At 34.2% G+C, this 13465-nt stretch overlaps 1 protein-coding gene across 5 annotated transcripts in view; it reads left to right on the top strand.

Moving 5' to 3' along the window:
• The window catches only part of LOC308500297 (protein argonaute-3), a 98736-nt gene that overhangs the window by 64831 nt on the left and 20440 nt on the right, over positions 1-13465 (top strand). For all 5 annotated transcript variants that reach the window (XM_081054700.1, XM_081054701.1, XM_081054702.1 and 2 more), the window contains 7 exons: positions 1307-1441; positions 4844-4931; positions 5054-5201; positions 5613-5732; positions 7470-7592; positions 7900-8033; positions 11210-11394. In XM_081054700.1, coding sequence (XP_080910826.1) covers positions 1307-1441; positions 4844-4931; positions 5054-5201; positions 5613-5732; positions 7470-7592; positions 7900-8033; positions 11210-11394 — 933 coding nt within the window. The remainder of the gene's footprint in view (positions 1-1306; positions 1442-4843; positions 4932-5053; positions 5202-5612; positions 5733-7469; positions 7593-7899; positions 8034-11209; positions 11395-13465) is intronic.

Genomic DNA, 13465 nt, shown 5'->3' with positions numbered 1-13465 from the left:
GTGTGGAATAAGATGAAGTCATTGAAAACAATGTTATGACATGGAAAGATTTCTAAGATATATCGTTAATTTAAAAAATAATAAAATGTCATAGACCATTTATTATCTGATCTCATGTAAAAAAAAAGTTATATGTACATTTTCTCTCTGTAAGTGCATAATAAAATAATAGGATGTACACATACATACATACATACATACATACATATATATACATACCGGCAGTGGTTACCTGGATACTGGAGGACGTCTTTACTCGGTATCATCTATATTATTTGAATTTTTTATGATGAGACTTCATTCGTATATTATTTCTGTAATAAAGGAAAAGGTCATATGTGCTCACTATAAAAATGAAGATTTAAAGATAAAATTAAAAATAAAATAAAAAATATCCACAGTAGCCTCACCACCCACACATGTCCTGAGATAACTACATTGATGTCTTGATAAATATCCTTCCAGAGGTGAGGGATATTTTGTGGAGGACATATAATCCTACACCAAAGAGAGGGAGAGAAAGAGCACCACATAAAAAGTTAACACTTAGCAGACAGTGGGCATGCTTTTTAAGTATAAAAATAACATAGCATGTAGCTTATTGTCTATTTGGGTTTTACTTTTCATGGTATCCCCTGTGTCTTTATATCACATAATAGCAGTCGTAAGTATGTGATTAAGAAATGTGTCATGGTGATCTACTAACCATTAGTGAAAATCTGGTTCTAAAACCCAAAATTAAGAAATCATACTGGTTGACTGTTAGAAAAATGCCAACTGTAGCTAGATAGCATTGGGCAGACACCCCTCACTGTTACTACCTATAGCTTGGATTAACACAAATAACATTTCATACCACTTTCTCTTCAAATCTGTACAAGACAGGGAAAACTCTCACTAGAATAGATTGACAGTCTGGGGTGGCATAGAAAGCTTTGTTTAAGAAATAATACATAACCTTGTCATCTGCAAAGGGGCTCAGGCCTTCTTTGTCCCCTTACAGGCCTTGTCTCACACCGCGAACACTTCTCTGTACATGTAGTAGAGAATGGAATGATTCAGTAACCAATGGTGAAAAAGAGAGATTATAAAATCTGTACTGTTTAGCTTTTCTGTTCTTGTGCCTGTCTTTTAGTCAAGCAGAGGTCAAATTGAAATTGTTTAATTTTGGACATATTTTTATATGTATGTAAGTATACATAGAGGATAATTTTAACTATAATTATTTCAGTATAGAAGCTGAGATCAAGTTTCTGAATTTTTTTAAGGAAACATTAATTGGTACTATTTGTGTTTTTCTTCTTAGTTTCTGCCACTGCCTTCTACAAAGCACAACCTGTAATTCAGTTCATGTGTGAAGTTCTTGACATTCATAATATTGATGAGCAACCAAGACCTCTGACTGATTCACATCGGGTAAAATTCACCAAAGAGATAAAAGGTGAATTAATTAGCATTTGGAACAACTTAACTATAAAATGCATGGGTATAACAAACATTTATGGAAAAAAATTTTTTGATTAAAATTTATTCATGTAACATCAGTAAAATATAGATCAATTATAAAATGTTACATTAAATTCATTATCATAACATTTTAGGTAGTATTTCAATGAAAGAAGTACCAAGTAATAGAATTAATATTGATACCAGTTAATTTTTTTATTAATACTTTCCCTTACTCATTGAAGGTATAACAATATCTCATGGGAAAATGCTTCTATAATGCTGTTAAAAGTAGAAAGCTTATTTCAAAAACATTGTTTCTTCAGAACTGGATACATCCTGCTTGCTCCAGGAATCATTCATTCTTTGCTGTTTAATATCCAGGAAAGAGATAGTCATTGTAGTAAGACATTATAAGGAAAACCCTTTCTGCTTTGAAAATAAGCATTCATTTATCTCAAGTAACTGAAGTGCCAGAATAAGAAAATGTTATGTATTACTTATTGCAACCATACCATTATGTTTTCATAATCTGTATTAACTGCACAGTTAGCATTGTTGGGAGGTAGTGCATTACCCACCATTAATATGTGATCATCTAAATGCTATGGTTTCCAGTGGAGTTGCTGCTTAGTTACCACCTCTGATATCATGAAGTCACTTACATTATTTTACGGTAACTATGCAATCAACTCATATCACCACTTTATCACAGAAAATACAAGATGTACAGAACAAGGACTCACCTGCTGCCCGAAGAGCATGGACTCGATCTTAACTTCAACTGCTCAGGGGCCCAAAGAAATGACTGAAAAAATGACTAGAAAGCATTATAAAGTTGATGTTATAGTGAAGGTAAAGCCAAGTTTATAGGTTAAATATTTGATTTATTAAAGCCAATTTTTTTTTTTTGGTTGGGTGGAGGGTTTGGGGAGGGACCTGGGCAGAGAATTATGTAGTCCATTTTTTAAAATTTCAACTTTTTGCTTACCCCTGGACTTGGGTCTAATCCTTAGGAACCTGTGAACCTAGATATGAGGTAGAAAAATCTGCATTGGCTCTAATTGACTGATGATTTTTCCCTCTATTGAAATTCAAGAAGGCTTTTTCATTAAACAGGGACCTTTAAGGTGGTACATCATGTATTCCTACCACAGTAACTCAAATCAAAGTTGTGTTCTGTGCTATATATTTGGGTTTAATTTTTAGCTGACATGAGGAATTTGATGAAAACTATTAAATAGTGATACAAAGTGTACTATAATGAATAAATTTCCTTAGTGTACTCATTTGATTCCAGTTGAACATTTTTCCTAAATACTAGGGTGGTTTCTTTGTGCACTAATTCATCATAGTTAAGGAACAGAAATATTGAGGGAAGTATATGGTAAAGTACTATTTGTATATAAGAGTACCAATTTATTTTTGATAAAAACTTATGTAGTAGGCTTATAGAACCTTACTAATAATTTTTTTTAATCCAAGGGGAAGACTTTAGAACAAATTGCTAAGTGGTGTAAGATAACAAAAATTTATTTTAAATTTTCTATTGTGTTTCCCCCTAAACACAATATATTTACGTCTTGTTTACTTCATATTGTTAGTATTTCCTTCTTATAAGGCCTTCCCTTGATAGTGTTTTATTTTCTAGTCTCCTTTATAATGTAGAGGCATAGTAAATGTTCTCATTGATCTGAAATTTTAGTTTTCTAAAGAGAGTTATTAAAAAACTATTTCTCACTGATTCAATTAGGGGTACTCAAGAAAAACCCATACCAATCTGATACAGACACTGTGTTCATTTAACATCTTAATTTGTGCTGATATATCAAAAGAAAATACTACTATGAGTGAACTTTGTGTTTGGTTCTGTAGTTAGTAATTACATAGGAAAATAAGTTATACTGTAGCAGGATTTCTCAGCCTTGGTACTATTGATATTTTAGGCTGGATAATTCTTTGTTGTGGTCGGAGGTGGGAAGTAGTCCTGCCCTGTGTACGGTAACATATTTAGCAGCATCCCTGGATCAAAGCATCCCTAAATCTACCATTCACTAGATGCCAGTAGCACCCCTCAGTTGTGACAATCAAAAATGTCTCCAGACATTACCAAATGTTCCCTGGAGGGCAAAATCACCTCTGGTTAAGAACCACTGCACTATAGGAGTCACAGATATGAGAGAGAAATAATACAAAAGTAGTAACTATAAATACTATCAGGGAACTAAAAATTGTCCTCCATCTACCCTTTTTAGATTTTCCTCCTTTGGACTGTAGTCCATAGAAGTAGAGTTGCTTACCTGTGAGCAGTAGTCACTGTATCTGTTTGTTAACTAACCCCTTTCTAGGTAGTTCCAAGACTGTACTGGCCAATACAGTAACCACTAGCCATATGTAGATATTGAAATTTAAACTAGTTAAAATTAAATTTTCAGTTTCTTAGTTACACTAGCCACATACTGTACTTAGTAACATATATTGGTAGTGATTACCATATTAGCACAGACACAGAATATTCCATCATCTCAGAAAACTCTTGGACAGCACTGCTTAAGAAAATTCATCCCAAAGAATTTTAGCCAATGATTTGAAAGTCCATTGCTTCACCTTCTAAAGCAGGCCTGGGATCCTCAAACCCTAGAGTCCACAGATGGGTTACAGGGATCCAGGAACATACAAAATCACATGTTAAACTGTGTGCACATGCATTTTTCTGAAAGTTTATTGCTTTCATGATGAGATTCTCAAAGGGAGTCAGTGATTCCATAAAAAAGTAGGGATCACCTGATCTGGGAATTATTTCGGTTGCATTTGATTTCTAATAGTCAGTAGTAAAAGAGCTGTATCACCATGTTATACTTCAGCAAAATTGTCACCCCACTTCTGTTAAATGGGCCTGGGAATTTTTTTTTCTCCCCGCTTTAAAAATCTTTGAAGAATTTTCTTCTTGAGTTTTATGAAATTCTGATATTCACTCAGTATGTGGTGACCAGGCTACTCAAATATCACATACTTTGAAGGTTATAGAATATCTTGAGAATTATTGCAACTCTTCTTTGATGCCTCCTTCCCTCTCCCAGTATACATACCTAAATTTATTATAAACAAGTTTTTATTAATGGAGAACTTTGTCCCTTGATCTACAGGCTTTGCCAATTTTATGATACTATTTTTTAATGTGTAGAACTTGATAGGATAGGGAAAAGGTTTGGAGTTAGGTCTATGGTGATTGTAACCATCATTTGCAACATTATATATGAAATACTTTGTTAATATCACATTGCCTGTATCACAGATTTTCTGTCTATTTAGAATTTGAGTTTATCGTAGTGAAGAGGCTTTATAAATATTTTACATATGACAGTTCTATAACCTCAGTTTTTCTTGTTGGGAACAGGTCTGAAGGTTGAAGTGACTCATTGTGGAACAATGAGACGGAAATACCGTGTTTGTAATGTAACGAGAAGGCCTGCCAGTCATCAAACGTAAGAAAAGCTGGTGTTTGTCAGCAGAGATGATGTGAGGCAGCTTGCTGTAGTTAGTGGATTGGGAGTTTTGCTGGCTTATAATGATGTACGAGTTATTAATGTATACTTTTCTTTTCCAGCTTTCCTTTGCAGTTAGAAAATGGCCAAACTGTGGAGAGAACAGTAGCACAGTATTTCAGAGAAAAGTATACTCTTCAGCTGAAGTACCCACACCTTCCCTGTCTGCAAGTGGGGCAGGAGCAGAAACATACATACCTGCCACTAGAAGTAATGTGTTTAAGCTGCTTGTTAATATCCTCTTATTCATCATTCTGTTGGGGTCTTTTAACTGCATATTCTCACATTTATTTTGGAGATTTAACTCTTTTAAAATTTTATTTTACTCTATAAATTTTCAGGAATAAAATAATACGGGGAAAAAATTCATCCACAATCTTACCACTCTAAATGTTACCACTGTTAGTATTTTGGTACACATCAGCCTTTTTATTCAGTGTACATTTTACTTAAGCATAATCATACTATAAAGAAGTATTATTGTTTACTACTTTTTTACTTAATATGATATTAAAAAAACAATTTAATGACATAGGTTTTAAATTTTAATTTCACATGTAATTAGCACTAGAGTTAAAAAAAGATGTATACATCTAGTACAAAACTTGTTTCCATTTGTAGGTCTGTAATATTGTGGCAGGGCAACGATGTATCAAGAAGCTCACGGACAATCAGACTTCCACGATGATCAAAGCCACAGCAAGATCTGCACCAGATAGACAAGAGGAAATTAGCAGATTGGTTAGTACTTAACCCTCGAAGTGGGAATTCAAAATATATTAGAGTGAACTACCAAAGAACCATGTCCTTATCCACTCATACCTTATTACCATTTCATAGACTATCAGAATTAAAAGGGATCACAGAAGTAAAGAGTAGCATTCTAGGGGTAAACCTCAGTGGGGTCTATGAGAAAGTTTAGAGCTTTATAATTTAATCCAAAACTCTTTCATTAGATACAGACCAGATTCTCTCAGAGGGGAAAAGGAAGAAAGTCAATGAGTATCAATAGTGAGAGACTCACCACTCAGAGTAGGGTTGCTTTAGCCCCCAGTATCAGACTGGAGACTGTAGGATAAATAAAGAAATAAAAGACAGCTCTAACCATGTAGGGTTTCTAAGCTATATCATTGTCTTAAATGGAGAGGAAAGAAGAGTTATATGACTTTTTAAAACTAGTGGGATCAGGCAAAATGAAAAATAAAAGGTACCTGGATCTTATGCTCATTAATATCATTTAAATTGCCCAAGTGAAGAGAAAAAAGTCTGGAAATATGAATATTACCTAAAACAACTTAACACTTTCAGAAGAAATTTTAAAGGTTGTTGGAAAAGGGTTACTGAACTGGCTTTCATTTTGTAAGCCATCACAGAAAAAAAAAAAGACCTTTTTTTTCTTTATAGTTTTATAAGGAGTGAATGAAAGTTATTACATGATATTTAATTGGGAAAATACAGGCTGGTTCTCATCATGGATTTTTCTCTGATCTACTATGACATGATTTTGAAAGCTTTAAGAGACTAGAACCTGTCACTCTCTATAACATCTCAGTAACTACTACTAATTTATTACAGCTTTTCTGTTCAGAGAGACAGTATTATATATACAGTGGTTTAAAGTCCAGGCCTTGGAATCCAACAAGGTTCAAAGTCTAGCTTCTCCACTTACTGTTACTATTCTGTATTATAATTATAGCACTTGGAAGGCTAGTGCAGTGATTGTGAGTAGGAACTCTGGAATCAGAACATACACGGTTTCAGATTCTCTATCACTTGTTTAGCTATATGGTTTTTAGGCCAGTCATTTCACTTTACTAAGTTTTAGCTTTATCCTCTGTAAAATAAAGTTTATAAAATACTGACTTTTGTAGTTACAAGGCTAGTGTGAAAATTAATTATAAAACCCGGCACATCACACAGCAAGTCTTAGGAAATAGAAGTTGTTGTTATTCTTTGTAACCTTACTGTGAAGATACACTAAAATACCAGAAATGATTCAATTGTAAATCAAGTAATAAGGGGGAAAAAAGCCTTAGGATTAAGAATATTTGCTGTCGAGCTCTACATAAACTAAATTTTAACAGTATATGTCTGGATCCTCTTTATTAGAGATTCTTCACTAGTTTTTAGGTCAGGCATTTCTTTCTTTTGCAATCTCTAGACCACCCTCCCCAGAATATATTAGGTTTATTTATATAGAATTACCATTTTCATGAGTCAGAAATAATTGAAATTTCTTATTTAACCTAATATATTTAAATTTTTCTAGAAATTACCAAGAGGTTTACAGAATTCCTACAATCCATTTATGATCTGTGGTCCCCAGGTTAAGATTCTCTGCTCTATAATTAGGGCACCGTGAACTAGACCTATTGTCAAACATTATTGACAGTGAAGGAAAAAATATAGAGAATTCTAATAAGTAAAGCAGGGGATTTGGGGGAATTTTGAAAATAACTTCAAACTTTCTGTTCATAGGTAAGAAGTGCAAATTATGAAACAGATCCATTTGTTCAGGAGTTTCAATTTAAAGTTCGGGATGAAATGGCCCATGTAACCGGACGCGTACTTCCAGCACCTATGCTCCAATATGGAGGACGGGTAAAACCTCTGATAGTTCTTTTAATTATAAACATACGGTTCCTATGTATGGAAAGAGGGGCATCCTATCTAAGTCTGGAATTTAGAAAATGTTTGATTGTTCCAACAATATTTTTTTAGTTTCAAGGTGTCTTTGCTTGAGCTTGGTAGAATTTTGGTTTTTCTATGATAAAAATATAAGTATTGATTGAGAACAACCTATTCCATGTAGAAGATCAGATATAGATATATATCAGCTTACTGTAATAAACTGTACATTAAGTGTTTGTTCTTTTTTGCCATATTTGTCTTTCTCCTTTTTCTGTAGAATCGTACAGTAGCAACACCAAGCCATGGAGTGTGGGACATGCGAGGGAAACAATTCCACACGGGAGTGGAAATCAAAATGTGGGCCATAGCTTGTTTTGCCACACAGAGGCAGTGCAGAGAAGAAATACTGAAGTAAGGCTTGTCTTTAGTTTGGCTTTGGAAACTTTTTGTGTTCAAATTTTGTATTTCAGTTTTAAATTGCTCAGCTAATGTTCTAGCCAGCCTTCCTTCAACATGAAGTATATTTAATCACTGAACCTTTAAAAATGTTTCTTACCAATTTTCTGTTGAAGATTCCTGAATTTGTTAGTCATAGTAAAGGCACCGATTCATTCTTCTAGGCATCCTAATAGACTAGCTTATGTGGGATATAGCAGGAGCATCACTGGCTTTTGATGGCAAATGGGTTAGGTTTAATTCCCAACTGTGCCACTTCTGAGCTTTATTCCTGTGGATAATTTATTTAATCTCATTATGTTTCAGTTTTCACCATTTTAAAATAGAAATAATAGTACCTACTTACTGGGTGAAAATTAAATAAGATCCTTATTTCTCAACTGAATTCCTTGAAAGAGTGGTTTAACTCATTTCCACTACTTTCCTTTCCAAAATATGGCCTGTATCTCTCTCCACCACTTTCCCTCTTCCTCAGATTCTTTCCTTCAACATGTAAGTGCTCAACAATCTCCTGTTTAAATGTAAAATAAACAAACAAACAAAAATCTTCTATTTTCAATTCACCTAATTTATTCTCTCAGGCTTCCAGGTTTCTATTCTCTCTCCTTCCTTGAAATCTTGGTGCTCTGCTAAAACTGGTTTCTGGAAAATCTCTCCATTCTCTTTATGCTGCTAATCAATTCTAATGGTCTCTTCTCAGCCATTATTTTTCTCAAAGTTGTGCAGCATTAGAAGTAATTGACTACCTTCTTGACATTCTCTCCGTTCTTGCCTTCCTGGTTCTTTTTTATCATGTGGGCTTCTTTTCTTCTCTGTTTCCTCCCCTTTGGGACTGTCAAGTCTGGGGTTTTGGCAGTCTGGAGGGCTTCCTCTTTCACTCTTGTTTGAGATGCTGTGCTATCCTAAAAGAGTACTGGCTCCACTTGTGACTTCCCCCACTCAAAACCTTCTAGGCTTCTCTTTCACAAATAATAACATTAAAAATTAGTATGACATTAGAAATCTTCCACCTGCCTCTTAAATCCTTTCTTCCTTTTCTCATATTCTGGACATAGGAAGCATAGAAAGTATTACCAGTATCCCCTGGCATTTTTTCCATTTCCACTCATCTTGTGCCTTATTGAAAATGCCTTTTTCTTATTTCAAGTCTTCTAAATACTACCCAATCTTCTGTGATTTGTGATGCTGGAAATAGTCTCTTTTAACTCTAAATATAATAGTTTTTTTAGTATCCTCTCTATTTGCACTTGTCACTTTCTGTATAAAATAGAATTGTGCTATAATTGTGCAAATTTCTTATCTCCCCTCTAGAATCTAATTTTCTTAAGAAAATGATTGTCTTATTTAAATCTCTACTAATAGATCCTATACAGTATGCCCATAATGAATAGTTCTTGAGTGATTTAGAGACCAGTTTACCCAGAATTTGCCTTGCTTCCTTTTGTAAGAAATATTTTTTTCTATTTAATTTTGTTCGCTCCTTTTTATTTGCTCCAAATCTCTAAATGTATTAAGGTTCACTTAATATTTTTTTTTCCTCCAAAGTTTTACCCCCCTGCTTTCAAGTAAAATGTCACAAGGGCAGTTTACTGTAACACTACAGTTATCTTACTTGACCTCCAGAGATTAAAGGAAAAAAATCTCCAATTGTTTTTCAAGTTTATTCTTTTCATTTGCCATTTGTTATTCATGGCTTGATAGAAGTCTCATAATCATTGGGCTCATGGCTCTCGTTCAGGCTGACTGAAAATATTCACCTTTATACTTCTTGAATTAAACACTAATAAGAAAAAGGAAAAGGAGCCTGGTGGCTCAGGCGGTTGGAGCTTCATGCTCCTAACTCCGAAGCTGCCGGTTCCATTCCCACATGGACCAGTGGGCTCTCAACCACAAGGTTGCCGGTTCAATTCCTCAAGTCCCTCAAGGGATGGTGGGCTGCGCCCCCCACAACTAGCAACGGCAACTGGATTTGGAGCTGAGCTGCGCCCTCCACAACTAAGACTAAAAGGACAACAACTTGAAGCTGAACAGCACCCTCCACAACTAAGATTGAAAGGACAACTTGACTTGGAAAAAAGGCCTGGAAGTACACACTGTTCCCCAATAAAGTCCTGTTCCCCTTCCCCAATAAAATCTTTAAAAAAAAAAAATGAAAAAGAAAAAGGGAATTCTTACAAACTTTATCTCTGTTCTAAGGGAATCAGTGGTTTTGATCAAAGATAACTCAAATCCTTGACTTAGGACCTTATTTGTTTTAAAAACAAGTAAAGTGATTGTTAAACCTTGGTGTTATTTTATCCTAGGCTAAATACATTTATCCTAGGCTAAATAAGAATTTTGTTCAAATATGAAATTTTTAGTCTTCTCTTTTTTTCACTGTGGATAAAGTACATTAAGTGCTGCCTGCTCCATTTGTTTTTAAATGTTGTTTTCACATGTTTTTTTAAAAAAAATTTTCTGAGGACACAATCTTTCCTGCTATTCTAGTTTGAAATTATTGTGGTAAGAAATTCTGGACACTAGGTCAGAGTTCTCACTCTGCCATTTACCTAACCATTTGACCTTAGCCAAATACTAAATGTGCCTGAAACTGTTTCCTGATCTATAAAATGGGAATAAATACCTGACCTACCACTTTCTTATGAATCTTGTCATGATCAGATTAGAAAATATACAGTAGCTTAAATTTATCAAGCTGTTAACCATGTCTTGAGCAGTATGCTAAGTGCTTTTACATGTATTATCTCATTTAATCCTCATACCACCCCTATACTAGAAGTAATCATTTTACTAATGAGAGAAACTGAAAACTTTTGCCTAAAGTTTCATAGCTAGTAAGTAACAGAACTAGGAGTAGAACCCGTCATGCTAATTCTAGAGCTGAGCTCTTAACCGGCACACTCTTTTACTAACACCCTCAGTAAACTACAAGATGCCACATAACTATTAGTAGTATTCGTTTGCGAAATAGATTACTGACCCACATTGCGCTTATCATCAGTAGTCTGGTGACCTCTGCATGGAGCACATAAATCTTTGCTTCATTCTCCATTTCTTTCCCAAACTTTCCATTACCACTGTAGGTGTTGACCCTAGACAAAGGTTTTATTTTTAATGATTTTTCCTTCCAGGGGTTTCACGGACCAGCTGCGTAAGATTTCTAAAGATGCAGGGATGCCCATCCAGGGCCAGCCTTGCTTCTGCAAGTATGCACAGGGGGCAGACAGTGTGGAGCCCATGTTCCGGCATCTCAAGAACACCTACTCTGGGCTGCAGCTCATTATCGTCATCCTGCCAGGGAAGACGCCAGTGTATGGTAAGGACAGCTTAAAATCGCATTTTTCCTCAAGTACATGATAGTCCTTTTAAAATTATGCCAAAACATATTCTAAAACTTTGAAACATTAAAATGTATTTTGTAGTTTACAGAATTTAAAACTGTGTATTGTTACTTTAAAAAGACAAATCAGTAAGACAAACTAAATGATCCAAGAAGAGACCCTGTGAAAGGGATTTGGGTAAAGTAGGCATTACCAAACAATGGTTAAGGGTTTAATTATTATTAAAAATGTCATTGAGATAACTTGATTATCACTGTAATATAGTGGTTATGGCGTCAGGCTATGGTACTAGAGTCAGACTACGCTACTTAATACCCAGGTACTGCCAGGTGAACTACCTGTGTGATCTGGCTGTATTACTTAAACCTTAGTTTCCTCCTGTGAAATTGAGGTACTGTTAATACCTGATCCATACAAGGTGTTTGTGAGGATTAAATAAATTCACATACGTAGAAGATCTAGAATAGCACCTGTCATACAATAAACACTCAATAAATGTTAGCTGTTATTATGGTAAACAAATTAAAGCTTTGTGAGAATAGTAAGTTAAATATAAATCATTACATTATAGAAAAACACAAAGTGTAATTTTCAAACTACCAAATGGAGTATAATCAGTTAAGCTTAGAAATGATAGAAGAATTCACTGCATAAAAATTAAAATTTCTGTATGTCACAAATGTGTAACTAAAATTAAAAGGAAAACAATAGAAAGGAGGCAGTATTTCCAGCAAATGAAGACAATACTGGGCTAGTTTATTATTAGTTAAAATATTCATATAGACCTGTTATTGTGTTCAACAAAGGAAAAAATTCTTCTATTCGTTTAGATTAATAAGCAAAGAATATAAACTAAAATTTCTCAAGAAAAAGCAAAACAAATAAATATATGAGAAAATGTTGGTTTTCACGGGTAGTTCAAGTACAAATTAATAAAAGGAAAAATTTTATGCTACTATATTAACAAATATATTCAAGTATTGTAATACCTAGTGCTTGTGAGTATGCAGTGACTCTAGCATTTTAATACATTGCTGATGGCAGTATAAATGATAATATCCTTCCCATCAAAAGTATAAAAATTAAAAAAAATTTTAAACAGTATAAAAATGTGTTTTTTAGTCTGTGATTCTGTATTTCCATTCCAAAAATGTGTTCAAAGGAAAGAATTCACATTATAGAAAAATCTGTACACACAAAATTTTTGTAGTGATATCTGTGATATTAAAAAACTAAGAACTGGTTTTAAACAATAAGTAAATTATAGGATATTGATGAAATATTATGCAATGATTAAAAATGAGGGGTATAAAATTCAGAAGTTATTTTTAAATTTGCAATAAAATACATAAGATTTCAAACTGAAATAATTTGTAAATTAGTAGAGAAAGAGCAAACAACTGAAAAATAGACACAGGACATAAAAAACAAAGGGACAAATTATCTTATAAAACATTTCAGATTCCTCCATGTCTTTTTGTGGCTTGATAAGCTTTTTTTTATTGCTGAATATTTCATTGTATGGATGTAGTATGGCCTGTTATTCGTTTACCTATTAAAGGACATCTTGATTGCTTCTAGTTTTGGCAATTATGAATAACGCTGCTATCAACATTCATGTGCAGATTTTTGTGTGACCATAAGTTTCCTATTCAATTGGGTAAAGAACTAGGAGCATAATTGCTGTATCAAATGGTAAGATTGCCAAATTGTCTTCCAAAGTGGCTGTACCATTTTGTATTCTCACCAGCAATGAAAGACAGCTATTGCTCTGCATCCTCCCTAGCATTTGGTACTGTCACTTTTTTCTTTTTTTTTAGCCATTCTTAAAGGTGTGTGGTGGTAGTATCTTGTTGTTTTCATTTGCAATTTTTTATTGACACGTAACATTTTTCTAGGATGTCAAGTCATTGTTTTTCAATCTAGTTGTGAAGGGCACAGCTCAGCTTCAAGTCAAGTCGTTGCTTTCTATCCAGTTGTGGAGGGCACAGCTCACTGGCGCATGTGAGACTCGAACCGGCAACCTGGGTGTTATGAGCACTGTGC

Source organism: Rhinolophus hipposideros (assembly GCF_964194185.1).
Source record: "Rhinolophus hipposideros genome assembly, chromosome: 8".
Taxonomy (NCBI): Eukaryota; Metazoa; Chordata; class Mammalia; order Chiroptera; family Rhinolophidae; genus Rhinolophus; species Rhinolophus hipposideros.
The sequence above is the reverse complement of the archived record's forward strand: the minus strand, read 5'-3'. Positions and strand labels throughout refer to the sequence as shown.